The following is a 14,525-nucleotide window of genomic DNA, read 5'->3' as shown; positions in this document are numbered from 1 at the left end:
GTTAGAAATCGTAAGCTTTTTCACAGATTAAATTTTGATATCTTTCACCTTATATCAAATATAAATACAGGGAATTAGCTGTAAGTATTCAAGTCGAAAGATTCTAACACAACTGAAACCAGAATCACGAATTCTATTGAATGGCATAGGCTAAAGTTTCTACCTCAATTGGTCTCCATAATGTTTTTTCAACACACAACAACCCTTCATTATCCTTGTTGTAACTCAAACGAACATTCCAATGAAGAGACTTAGCCATATTTTCAACCTCAGCAATTGTCTCCACATTGTCACGCACAATTAGTTTTCCTTCTGGCCTTAAAATCCTGTCCACTTCTGCAATCACAGATGCTAACTTGCACCTGTCACATGAAACAAAACACACAACGCTATAAAGAAAAACAATTCCACAAAACTACATCGAAAATGAAAAGAAACTTCCGAATGATGTATACCTTTTTTTAAGATCTGAGAAAAGATGATCAGCATGAAGAAGATCATATGAACGTGGGTAAGTGCTGAATGATTCACACCAGTTATGATATATCCCAAAGAGTCCACGTTCATATATAATTGGAAGTGTATCTGGTGAATCAAGTGGGACCACATTCATCACCCATACGTTTAAATCTTTCAATGCAGCAGCAAATCTACAAACATTTAACAACAACAACAATAAGAATATATATAACAAGAATCAAGACAAGATATTGTTATGACTTCATTTACTTACCCTCCATAGATGGATCTCATGTCCATGATATTTCTTATAGAAGACCAATCAATTCCTAAACCATTCAAATATGACTTAGACACAACACGTTTCCAGTGTTCATAGTCAGCAGTGAAGTCTTCAGGAGCTGGTTTTCCATAAACACCAGATTCTGTGGCTTTTAACCAATAAGGTGGTGATTCCAACCTTTGAGGCCATGTTTTTGGCCACTTTGTTCCTCTAATTGATTCATCAACAGGGGCTTTATGCATGCATGCTTCAAGTTCTACATTCCTGTATGTATCAACACAATTATGTTAGGTATCATTGAAACTTACTTTTTGTATCAAGAAAAACAAGAAAGTTTACCAGATTGCATCTGGATCATCATTGGTTTCACATATAGGTGGATCGTTTTGTTGTCTGTTGTCATAACATTCATTAGAAGTTGGCTTTTTGTATATTGCTGCACCAACTTGGTTCAATTTGTCACTATAAATCACCACCAACTCCCAACACATAGCCTTTGTTAATTTAGACATAGCTGCCACAAGTTTTCACATAACAATTTAATCAAACATTCAATGTGATTATATATAATTTGTTGATTTACACATACCTTTCCATATTTCAGAATCTTCTGTATTGTTTTGGTAAACTGGAGTAGCAGACCAAATAAAATAACCACCAGGTCGTAAAAGTCGGTTGAGCTCCAGTAGAAGTTTTCCACCTGAAAAAATATTTATATATCATACTGTATACTGTATACTGTGTACTGTGTACTGTGTACTGTGTAAAAAACGGAGACTTTAAAAAAAGAGTGCATGGAAGAATGACCTTCAATGTGCCATGGGACTCTGCAACGAGCACAATGAATGGCATCAAAGATTTTACTAGGGAAGGGCAATCTTTGGGTACCCATGACTGCTGAAATGGCAGGAATACCCCTCTCAAGAGCAAATTGAACTTGAGCTTCATGCTCATCTTTTGGAGCAAAAGACATTGTGATTACATCTCGCTCAAAAAGATACCCTCCAAAACTAGCTACTCCACATCCAACATCAAGTATCACACGGGTTCTTTTGCCCCATTTGATATCAGGAAGTGACTGAAATTATATAACGAATAACGAATCTTATTTTCACAGGAAATTACAAGAACAGCTTTTTATATATGGGAGAATAGAAAAGAAGCATCGGTGGCTTACTTTTCTGATATGATCGATATAATGAAGGGCGCCATTCTTGAACTGAGTTCCACCCCCTGGAAAAGAAAGATACTCTCCTGTAACTTTGACCCAATTTTGATGCCCTTTGACCTCAGCCAGCTTTGTGCGTGGAACGTTATTGTACCATATCTGAATGATACAATCAGAATCAGAGTTAAAAAATGAAAATCCACCAATCGTTAAGAAGTTTGACTTTTCAGGTCAATTAAACTAGTTATAAGTTTCATTGACGTTATTGGAAACTTTCTATCAATCAACCAGACCTTATATTGAAATACCAATATGTTGGTATCCGATTTCTAATAGAATTCAAACTTTTTTAAGAAATTATAAAAAAAAGTCAAACTTTTTTACCTGGTCTCGGCTTCTAGGCCACTTGATTGGGGTCTTGTAACCTTGAGGAAGAGGGACAAGGCATGTAGGGGATTCAACAGGACAATGGCGTTCTCTGTGTTCATAGTGGAGTGTAGTACGAATCTTTCTAAGGGCTCCGATATTGTCAAGACATGGAATAAAATCTGGACCTGTGGTCACGTTACATGTCTTCCATTCGTATCCATCTTCGTTCTTCAAAACATCTGGTTGTCTTGATTCTTTCTCACTTGCTGACTCAGCTGCTTGTGTTGAAAAAGCTCCATTTTCAGTTCGGGATTCGTTCAAAATTTCAGATTGATCAGCAGCTGGGAAAGATTCTGTCTTTTTATCGTTTTCTGGTTTCTTTTCTTGTTTATCAACCTCAGAATTTGACTTTAGGGTTTCATTAGTATCACTATTAAGATCATCCTCTGACTTTGACTTGTCACTTTGACTTGAACTAGAATCATCTCCGGTGTTTCTTGATGTGGGTTCTTCGTCATTTGTATTTTCAGCCTCAATTTTTGATGGTTCCTCTTCATTACTAGTCTTTTCATCTTCAGGTAAATCACCAGAATTGTCTTCAAATAGGGGAGAAGGGTTTGTGGACACCTTGACTTTTGACTCTGTTTTTGAATGCTGAGCTGGCAAGTCTTGATTTTGACCAGGGGCAACGGACGTTGACATGAACATCCATACACCAATTAAACAAACACCGAAAACAACCACGATTGTTGCTGTGGAACATGATGACTTCTTTCCATCAACTCGGGAGTATTTTCCCTGAGCCATGTGTTAGAAACCGGTGTTTCTAATAATTACCTGAAGGGCTCAAATGGAATTTGTATATTTAGTAGAAACTCACAGAAGATCATGAATAATTTACAGAAAAACCGACATTTTTCCCACAAGAAAATGGACAAAAAACAAATAGTTTAGTAATGAAGACTGGGGTCCGAAAATAATGCATGTATAATAAAGGAAAATGGCATCATGGAACCCTTGTATCATATCATCATGTTGCCAAAAAAAAGAAAAAAACAACAACCATGGTTGATGTCAATTCAATGTTTGAACCACTAAATTAAAAAAAAGGTGGAATCACCCTAATCCTAAAACTCGAAGTTAAGTATTAAAAAAATATGCATTAATTATTGGAATAAATGAGAACATGAAACGACTATACTGATAGATACATCAAATAGCACATATTAAGAGCAATAGTGTTCCTTGTGCTTATTATATAATGCAAAATCAAACATGCAAACACCAAAAGTCAACTAATTTAATGAATTAACAATTCGTCTCATGTTGCAAAAGAATGCATTTAATCTGAACTAGATTAACGAAATTTACTACCAAGATACTGTTTGGAATTCCTCGTAGCCCAAACACTGCAACAGTGATTAATCTAAATGCCAAATTCTTAAGCTATCAAATCAAAAATAAAAGCAAAAAGGTCTATGTCCATCAAGCTTTACAGCTCAATTAAAGTGTATGCCAGGGGTGAAAACTTTAAGTAATATTAGAAGCTTCTTCGCACCAAAAGTTTTGTTCTTGTGTATGAGGCTTACGAAACATAGAGAGAAGGGTTTACCTTTAGGATTGTTCGTCTGGATCTGACAGAAGAGTTACCCTTTGAAGCTCATCTCCTTCAAGAATGGCAGAAAATTTAGTACGGAGGAGGAGAGGATATATAGGGAAGATAGAGCAAATGGTGAATATAATAAGAAACTGGTGTGGGGGCGGAAGAGGATAGTCGGATACGGTGGCGACAAAACGGGAGCAGATCCAGGGGTTCCGGTTCGCCGACTACCAATGAGGGGGTGGTTTGTAAGTTTTGTAGATTAAGGGATGAATCATGGATAATCACAAACTTTAGATTTCTTTTACTTTAATTTAGAATACACACCCCTGGACTTTATCCTAAAGTCGGATACTTCCCCAAAAGACTTCATAATAAGAAGGAATAGTATTAGCCAATTCGGTAAGGATATGATTATTAAAGAAATTAGATTAGGATCTTTTGGTAACTTCCAATTGAGAAAAAATGCCCCAAATAATCATAATCATCTGTTTTTTTAATGGAACTATCTAAGGAAAAAAATTGGTAGAAATTATAATAGATCTTCATGCTTTATCGATTTTGAGTTCTATATATTCAACCAATTCAAAAATCAAATAAATGTTTGTAATTGATTTCATTGACATTAATAGATTTCTTTTGTCATAATTTTGAATTGTTTTTTGATTAGTTATTCAAGATTGAAATTATTTAAATAAGAGAAATTAAATATCCTCCTACTTTTTGTTCCTACATATCATCTTACCCAATGAAATTGTGACATGTGTAACATTTAATGATCATCTAAGGAGATTTAATGGTATTTTAGGATACTAATATGACACATGTTATCATTTAAATGGGTAGGAGAATATATAGGAACAAAAAGTAGGAGGATATTTAATTTCTCTTTAAATAATTTCAATAGTTAAGGACCGGATGCAAGTTGATTTAATGGTTCAGTTTCAAGGTTGAAAGTATCCAAGTTTGATCCACAAATACTTTTATTACATGATGAATCAAGCTATTTATTTGTCAACCTTAAGCTCGCTTTCCAAAAGGAAAGCTTGTTTTAGACTCTACATAACAGGTTGCCTATTTCTCTTATGTAACAAATGCTAAAAAAATATGTCAATGTTTGCGGTCGAACCATCACGACCTCATTGTACTTGTAATAAGATCTATTGTATAGTATTTCTTGTTTTTGAATGTTGTTAAAGTCATTACACTTAGATTTGCAAACGGAATAGTAGAATGCCCTAATTGTCTCAAAAAGTTCATGATCATTAACAAACGAAAACTATTAATAAAAATAAGTGTCATTAATACATGCAAAATAAAAAAATTTGTATCAAGTAAACTTATGAGAAATTGACACTCTAATTGGATAGTGCTTGTTAACACGACTTCATGCATATAAAGATTGTTAAAAATAGAGTTCATATGCAAAAGTTACGGGTTTTAAAGAAAACGAAAAACCAGCCGGCTAAAAAGTATAAATTTACGAAACTTAAAATGCTTCGTTAGGTGCCTTAAATAATGAATCTTCAGCTCCGAACAATTTTCTCTCGATCACAATAAGATCTAGTACTTGATTTTGAAGTTACCCCATTTTGCCCAAAAAAAAACAAAAAAAGTTGGATGGTACGACGTAAGCTTATTCGATATGTGGAGTTAGCTACGCATCTCGTTAACTATTTTTTATCGTGGTTTTTAAATCAAACTATTACATAATATTTGATTTCATTGTCAGAATATTTTTAACTTGGAGTTATGTCACTTTCACGAAAAAAAACGTCAATCACGAAGGTTATAAATTATAACGCAATTGTAACTTCAAACACACTTTTAACATAGCATCATATTTCGTATGATATTTTCAATCACAAATTCGAAACCAAAATGTTTGGGACAATCAATTGGCATGTTCGGAAAAAAATCTAAAAGTTAGAAATTGTACACGCTTTTCAAGGTGACAAGCGGCAAAAGGAGGAGTGAATATGTAATATTTTTTGTTCTAAATAAAGATGCAGATCATCCTAAACTGGTGACATTCATCTCTCTCTCTCTCTCTCTCTCTCTCTCTCATATTTGAAACTACTAGCCGCCGCTGGTGTCACCGACGACAACCGCCGCCCTTCTCTACCCTCTTCCATATTGTCACTTTGTTGCCTTGTCTCGAACCACATATCGTCGATCTCCCTTCCAACGAGCAGCTCTCTGACAACGCGAAAATCAGCCAAGAAAGGCTTCACCAGCATCACGCGCCACGTAAACTGACGGAGCTCCAGTAGGATTTCGAAAAGCTTTTCCGGCAAAGCCCAATCAGCATAAAAATTAGTTTTTCGTGCTCCTGACAAGCAGATCTACAATCCTACGGTGTTGGTTCGTCTAAAAAGTTTCCCGTTCAAAAGTCGAGTAACATGAAACGATACACGATTCTCAAAAGAAACATTTTTCACGCTTCAAATGTGAGTTCTACAATACCTTCAAATGTGGTTCGTCTAAAAAGTTTATCGTTCTCGTTTTACATAAACGTTAAAAATATTTGTAACGTCTGGTTCCTGGTATGTATTTAACTTATAAATTATTCGTTTTTATAGAGCAACTCGACGAGTTGGAGGCCCCAAACTCGTCGAGTAGAGATGTTTTGGACTGCGCGTTTTGGTGACCAACTCGACGAGTTGGCTGGGTGAAATGAAACCCTAAATTCAGGGTTTTGCACCCTATTTAAACACCTTAAACCTTTCATGTTGGCCTCATTTCCCAACCTCCACTGTCCTAACCCTAAATCTCGAAACCCTAAAGCAACTTTGAGTGATTGTGAGCCATTTTAGGTGTTTTTGGTGTGTGTTGAAGCCATTAGAAGAAGGAAAAGCTTGAAGACTCGAGAATGAGCTTATAGATCCAGAATCCTTGCCTCATCCACGACACTTTTCTGGTATATAGCTTGAACATTGCCTTGTAGTTGAGTATATCTCCTTTTGGGGTTATTTTGCTTGGTTTTTTTCAAATATCATGGTCCTTGGGAGTTAGACGTCCCAAATGCGCTAACACTTTAGATCTAGGGTCATGAGGGGTCTTCATGGCATAAAGGTGCCAAATTTATGGCCATGGGAGTCCCATGCAACCTCTAGACCATCATTTTGGCCTTTTGGAGCTTCTAATGGCCATGTATGTAGAGAAAGCTGGTACTTTACGTGATCTTTATGTCCCTAGAGTCCACATCTATGACCTCATGGTCTATCTTGCAGTTTTGGTAGTTTTTGGATGAATACCTTGGCCTTTTGGGTTAGGGTTTGAGCTTAATCCCTTTAGGAAAGGTATTAATGGGTAAAGTTGGAAACTTTACCCTTCTAAAGGCACTTCCAGCCTAAATCTGGAGTATAGGGTGTAGATCTGAAGAATAAGGGCTTAATGTATTAAGAATGGTTAACAGACTAAAGAACTCGATGAGTTCACGGAAGGAATCTACAAGTTGTATTGAGATGTCATAATTTTGTTGTAAAGGACGAACTCGGCGAGTTGGGGGGAAACTCGACAAGTCTACCCGGGATATCGCAATTCTGTGAGTTATGGAAACTCGCCGAGTTGGATCGCAATATCATGATTCTGTGATTCATGAAAAATTGGCGAGTTGAAGGGCAAACTCGACGAGTTGAGTCAACTCGGAGCGTTGACTTTAACTTTGAATTTGACTTGGACCAAAGCTGACCCTTGAGGGGATTATGAGTATGAAAGGGTAATTAAGGAAATCTTTTATGTGTAGGGGATTGATTTGGGTTGATATTCGGAGACGGGGATTGTTTAGCTACTTCTAGTTTTCGAGGTGAGTTACCTTCCCGATATAAGTGGGTCGAAGGCACCAATGTCAGCCTACTAGTAGCTGTTTACAGTAGAGATGATTGTCTTTGTGAGAATTATATGGTATGCCACTATCTGTTGAGATTTATGTGCTTGTATGTTATGTTATTACGTGGTAGTGGTAGGGGTGAAGAAGACCCCGTAACCGGTCGAAAGAGACCGAAGGGGGGGGGGTAGGCCAAGCACCCAAATATGCTAGGCAGTATGTGATTTATGTGCTTATATGCTAGGATAGTATGTGGTAGTGGTAGGGGTGAAATAGACCCTATAACCAGTTGAAAGAGATCGAATGGGTAGGCCAGCACCCAGATATGCTAGGCAGTATCCAGTTGAAAGAGACCGAAGGGGTAGGCCAACACCCATGTATGCTAGCGGTAACCGGACACCAAGATATGCTCGACGGTAACCATTTGAAAGAGACCGAAGGGGTAGGCCAGCACCCGAATATGCTAGGCAGTATGTTTATTGTATGGTATGTGGTATGATGGGGGGAACTCATTAAGCTTCATGCTTACGGTGTTCAGTTTTAGTTTCAGGTACTTCTACTTCGAAAGGAAAGCAGTCAGCATGCTCACAACGCATTATACTATGCTTTTTTCCGCACATGAGATCTTTGGGAGAATGTACTTTGATAATGTTTTCTTATGACATGTTTTGATTATTGAGATATTGGCTTTGATTATGATATGGGGTAACACTATTGTGATTTTCAGACTACTGGCTTTTATAATTACGTAATTAAAAATGAAATTTTTTGTCAGGAATTTTGGGATGTTACAATATTGTAAAAACAAGTACAAAATTGTTGTTTTGGTTATATATATGCCGAGTTGTTAAAATGAAAGCGTTTAAAACTATATATATATATATATATATATATATATATATATATATATATATATATATATATATATATATATATATATATATAGGAAAAGAAAATATACATTACAGCCCCACTTAAGCTTAGGTACTAAACCTCTTGAAAATAAATTGTTTTACTATATAAAGATTACGGTTAATGGATTCACGATTAATATTTCAAGATGTAAATTCAAGATCGACACAGTAAGGTTTAGTGAGGGTTTAGGGTTTAGGTTTAGGGTTTAGGGTTTAGGTTTAGGTTTAGGTTTAGGTTTAGGTTTAGGTTTAGGGTTTAGGGTTTAGATTTGAGGTTTAGGGTTTAGGGTTTAGTAATGTTCACTTGGATGAAGTAATAACCGATAATTGAAGAAAGAAAACAGAGATGGTAAAACGATAATGAAAGAAAGAAATGTTATGGAGGATGATATATTTACCAAGTAAAACCAAACCAGGTATATTTAGCATGATAAAACGACATATATTAAAGGTTTAGTACTTAAGCTTAGGTGGGGCTGTAATGTATATTCCCTATCCCATATATATATATATATATATATATATATATATATATATATATATATATATATATATATATATATATATATATATATATATATATAAAAGTTGTATCAAATAAATCACAAGTCATATTTAATGTTTTGAAATAACTAAAATTTGATTTTAATATAGTTATAAATGTTAAAGGATTCGTTTGTAAGTTTATAACTACAATTGTTAGTTGTTGTACCATTATATTTGAACTAAATCTGTTAAGTGGTGGCTTTGATTTTATAAAAACGTTGATTTATTATCTACGGGTTTTATAAAAATAATTATATTTTGTGTTGTGAAAAACGAATAGATTAAATATAAACTTATAAATCAAACAAAACGTCAAGATTTATGTTTTTATGTATTAAAACGACTAAAATATACTTTTTTGTTATATTTATAAACAATAATAACCATTTATTGCTTATAAAAATAATGATAAAGAAAGTGGTTAGAATGTCATTTTTGTTGTAAATAATATGTTTACTGTTTTACGAACTTGTATATTAGTTGAAATTATTGGTTATTCTAAAGAAACTCGATCTAAACATGTATACAATTAGCACAACGTCAACAATTCTTTTTCATTAAGAATCAGTTGGTTTTCAATTACTTACATATAAAACATCTCTACAAATCACTCATACACTTAATACAACGATTCACATATATATTCTATCTAAACTACTCACACTAATCTACCCTAATAAATGAAAATGGCTTTGTCACATGTCATTCTCTCATAATTTATTAGCCACACGTCATTTTGTCATAATTTGAGATATATTTATTTTCCACTTGTCATTACTTTAATTTTCATTTTCAATATATCATTAATTTAGTTTCCATAAACTAAACCTACCATTAATTTTAAATTTTAAATTTTAAATTTCAAATAAATTACCTTTATGTTTAACATTTTGTTATAATTAACCCGTGTACTACACAATAAATACATAATTTTTATTTCTTTATTTTTTGCATGTTTTTTTCTCATAATTTTCACTTATTTCAATTTCAAATTCAAATAAAATTTCTATTTAATCGTTCGTACTTAACATTTTGTTTTAATCAACCCGTATAATATACGGGTCTCACAACTTGTCTATATTAAACACTAATATATATTAAGAACATCTGAAGAACAATAAGAGAAGAAACCCTAATCTATACAGAAAGAAGACGAGAGCTATACAAGATGTATCTGATAAAAAAAATAAGAAAGAAGACGAGAGTTATACAATATGTATCTGATAAAAAATAACTAAGACTTATTAAAATAACACACAAAAAATGAATATATATACTTCAGATCACAACCGGGTCAATCTTGGAGTAAACCACGGATATAATCCACCCACAAATAGGATCCGCATGTTTCTAACATCAACCATACTTTCAACTAGTGAAGAGACCCATGCTTTGCATGGGTCGGAATGTATTTTTTTGGTTCCCGGTGTTATTTTCATTGTTTACTTCTCACATCACCACACGACATCTAATATGATCAAATTCATGATAAGGACAATGTGGGAATTCTACTCACCAATTGCTAAGATCTGAAACATCTTGCAAAATTTTCATTTCAATCTCAAGGAATGAGATTCCCTTTCTGTGACAATTCAAGAAAATTCCTAAAAATTCATCTAACTATATTTATGTATTGAATCTGTAAGTGATAAATATTTTAATTCTCTTGGAAAATTACAAATCACTAACTAATTTCAACATGCCTTTGAGGTTTTGAAGAAAAGGAAAATAGAAAAATCTCAAGTGAAACATTGGTGTAAACAAATTTCACCCTTGCTCATAAAAAAATTGAACCGATAACTAAAAAGAATAACATAACGGAAAAGGGGCAAGGCATGAGGAGCCTTACTTGATCTGCTTTCTTTGTCTACCCTTGTTTTTACAAAGCCTGCAAAAAAAATCAAATTCAACATGTTAAAATTAAAATTAATAAAAGCAGCGTACTTATAACATAAAATGGTAAAACAAAATTTTAAATTCTACTATAGGAAAAATAAATATGAAATCCCTGTTACTTTGTTTAACTTCCTGTTGTTTACCAAATTTATCTGGCTTTGTTGGTCCTTAGACCATGTAAAAAAAACTTTTGCCCTTTTAAGTTATTTTAGATCCTTTTATATAAAAAGTTCACCTGAGTCAAATAGAATGCTGCAACTATTGAACCAATGTAATTCACCATAATAAGCTCGGATTCTAATAAACCAGTGTTTCTTACTCTAAGTTATGTTGCAAAAGTAGAAATTTGAAACCTGGAGAACGGTATCATAATCAATTTAAAAAAAAAATGGAAAAATATTAAAATTCCATATTTTAAAAACTTACTTTTGGTGATCCTCTACATCAGGTAGATGTTTAGTAATGGTAATTAGTAACGCAATCAATGTCAAATACTGTAACAATGATGAGAAATGCTGCAACAGGAAATCTTTTCATTCAATATGGTGGAACAGAGTAAATGGTGCCCAGAAAAAGACCAACATAATCTTGGACAACATTAGGAAAATTGACTACATAATATCTAATTACTTTCCAACTGTTAATTAAAATGTTGTTCGAATTTTCACAAAGATGAATTGGATTGAGAAATATAAGGTTTTAGGGCCATGTTTCTTCGTAAACCTTGTTTGGTGTGCAATTGAGATGAAGATTATGTGAAAATAAAAACATACAAAAGAATGATACCTGTAATTGATGTCGACACACCCCAATTACTTCATAACGAAGACATGTACATGAAAGTTCTACACAAAAAAATAACACCTTTTGTTGATTTCAAAGTTCAAATAGAGGCAGTATATTAGAATTCCACACATCTTGTAATTAGGTTAAATTAAAAACAGAAGATTAAAAATTACCTAAAAAAACATTTGTAGCGTATTATATAAACCTTCTGTAATCTTGAAGTTGGTTGTGCAAAGAAGAAGCAAAATCAAACATGAAACATTTTAAGAATAAAACCTGGCAGGTGGGGAAACGTCGGAGAAAACCAGTTGGGAGGAGCGTATGGAGGGGTAGAAGGAACTCAAAGAAAGGATTGATAGGGTCACCCTGTCACTCCTCATCAACGACCAGTCCACCTATACACCTTAAAATGTCCTCTAACCCTGAAAAAAGTACAAAAATAAGTATTCATAAAACCTTCATACAGAGTTTAAATCTCCAGGAAGGTCTTCATTCCTGGATAAAAAATCTCTAAACAATTCTGTACCCGACAACAAAAATTCAAGCAAAAATGCAAATATATAACATTTTCACTACATACCTTATGCCCTCTGCATAAGTCCTGGAATTTAAGTTTCAAAATGTACAACCAAAAATTGATAATTATAACAATATGTAAACCTCCATAACAAACTTTTATAGAAATCGTCACCTAAATAACAACAAATGAAACCCACCCAGTAAACCTAGCCATAACTCAATAAGTCAGAATTCCAAAAAAAAAGGCTCCTTCCGAAACTAAATCATTAAAAAACAAAAAACAAATTACAGCGCAGATAATGAAAGTCCAAATTGATGATCGACCTTTGGTAAATGGATAGAGAAGTATGGAATAGAAGATAGGGAAGAAGCACTTACCGATGGAAGCCGGCATTCAAGCCCCTACAAAATCTTTGGAACCTGCGAATGAAACAAATAAAAAAATAGGGAAAAATCTTTGAAACCTTTAAAATCTCAGGGTTCAATCAGCGAGAATAAGTTAATCCGATTAAGCGACACAGACCTGGAATTCGGTGATTGAAGCAAAGGGGTCAGTGAGGGAAATCTTTGAGTCGGTCTTCTTCCGACGCTCGCTTGATCTGAAAGTGGCAACAAATAAAATTGAGAGGAGGAAAAAGATGACGGAATGATGGATGAAACACAGTGAAACACGTACTGAGGAACTTTGGGATCGATTTTCTGGTCGGTTTTGTGAAGAGGAACTTTGGGATCGATTTTCTAGTCGATTTTGTGAAGACAGTGAATCGATCGTCATCAGTAGTTGCTTCACCGGAACAGCAAGGTCGAGAAACGGTGGAGAGAAGGTGCAGTGTATAGAGTGAGCAGCGAGATGGGTTAGATCGGAAGAATGGCGGTGAAGGGATCCAGAACAAAATAGAAGTAGAAAAGGGGCCAACTAAATTGCACAGACGGTGGAAAGAGATTCGTGGCAAGCAGATGTGAAGCGGCGGAAGATTTCATCTGTTGGGGAAGGGTGACACGTAGCAGGGACCGATCTATAAAAATAAAAGGAAATTAATCAGAAAAAAAAAAGTTAAAAGGTTTGGTGCGGTGGAAAAAATTTACAAAAAACCCCTTGCAAATCAAATAGACCAGCGACATAATACGTAACAACAATAGAGGGACCAAACTTTTTAACATTTATACAATAATACAGGGACCATTGTTGCCAAATCTCCTGCAGTTTACTGTTCTTTTTTTTCACAATCTTAATATATATATATTAATGTGAGCCCTAGTCCACCCTTATACAACATTAGACAACTTACACCCCTCATGCACAAATTTATACAAAACAAGAATCCAAAAATAACAAAACAAACCCTGTATAAAATAAAATTAAAAATTAATCATTGGAACATTAACATTTTTCTTGAAATGGATCAACAAGACCCAATCTTCCACATAGCAAGTTATGTTGAACAGTTCCCAAGGATTTGGTAAAAACATCTGCAACATTGTGACTGGAATCAATCTTAAAAATTTCAACAAGTCTCTTTGAAACTTGATCTCTAACAAAATGATTATCAACATCAAAATGCTTAGTCTTTTCGTGAAAGATAGGATTAAGAACCAACTTAATTGTTGATTCATTATCATAGAAAACTGGAACAAGTATTAAGTCTTTAACACCAAGATCAAACAAGATTTTAAGAATCCACATAATCTCACTAGTCACAACCCCAAGTGTTGGATACTTAGATTCAGTGGTGAAACAAGCCAAAAATACGGTCCAAAATTTTCATTTTAATTTATAAATAAAACCATAGTAACCCAAATCGTCTCATAAAAATATAAGTAAGAGTATCTCAAAATATCATATCAAAACACTGTATCAAAATCACATGTCCAAACATCAGAGTAAATCAACCCAGACTAAATGTTGTGGTGTGTGCAATGCAGTCATCCTGAGCTCTTCCCCTTACTAGCGGAAGTACCCGAAACCAAAATTGGAAACTGTAAGCACGAAGCTTAGTGATTCTCCCCAAACTACCACATAACGCATACACATAAGCACATAAATACATAACACATAACTTGGGCCTAGCCCATTACATCGGGCCCCGCCCGGCATTAAACTGAAGTCCATCATCGGACCAAAATCCAGTATCAGGCCCCACCCGGCATCGAGCAAA

General features: G+C 34.3%; 1 protein-coding gene and 1 long non-coding RNA gene across 11 annotated transcripts; both read right to left on the bottom strand.

Annotated features, from left to right (window-relative positions):
* Window positions 1–16: 16 nt before the first annotated feature.
* On the bottom strand, window positions 17–4,126 carry LOC111879611 (probable methyltransferase PMT25). The gene is made up of 9 exons (XM_023876071.3): window positions 3,892–4,126; window positions 2,295–3,116; window positions 1,920–2,069; window positions 1,550–1,820; window positions 1,332–1,442; window positions 1,082–1,256; window positions 734–1,006; window positions 456–650; window positions 17–362 (listed from the first exon to the last, which is right to left on the bottom strand). Exons 2-9 carry the CDS (start codon window positions 3,084–3,086, stop codon window positions 134–136), a joined length of 2,196 nt encoding a protein of 731 aa, XP_023731839.1. The 5' UTR covers window positions 3,087–3,116; window positions 3,892–4,126; the 3' UTR covers window positions 17–133.
* A 6,437-nt stretch (window positions 4,127–10,563) lies between these two features.
* Window positions 10,564–13,438, bottom strand: LOC128125855 (uncharacterized). 10 transcript variants are annotated; one of them, XR_008224909.1, is made up of 6 exons: window positions 13,046–13,438; window positions 12,893–12,968; window positions 12,024–12,789; window positions 11,851–11,909; window positions 11,491–11,579; window positions 10,565–11,417 (listed from the first exon to the last, which is right to left on the bottom strand). It is a non-coding gene; the product is annotated as an uncharacterized LOC128125855 (long non-coding RNA). The 10 variants fall into 10 exon arrangements; XR_008224907.1 differs by having other exon boundaries at window positions 11,851–12,789; XR_008224905.1 differs by having other exon boundaries at window positions 10,566–11,056; window positions 11,300–11,417; window positions 11,491–12,789.
* Window positions 13,439–14,525: the final 1,087 nt, after the last annotated feature.

The sequence above is a fragment of the Lactuca sativa genome, chromosome 6 (genome assembly GCF_002870075.4).
Source record: "Lactuca sativa cultivar Salinas chromosome 6, Lsat_Salinas_v11, whole genome shotgun sequence".
Classification (NCBI taxonomy): domain Eukaryota; kingdom Viridiplantae; phylum Streptophyta; class Magnoliopsida; order Asterales; family Asteraceae; genus Lactuca; species Lactuca sativa.
This window is presented reverse-complemented; position numbering and strand designations above follow the sequence as displayed.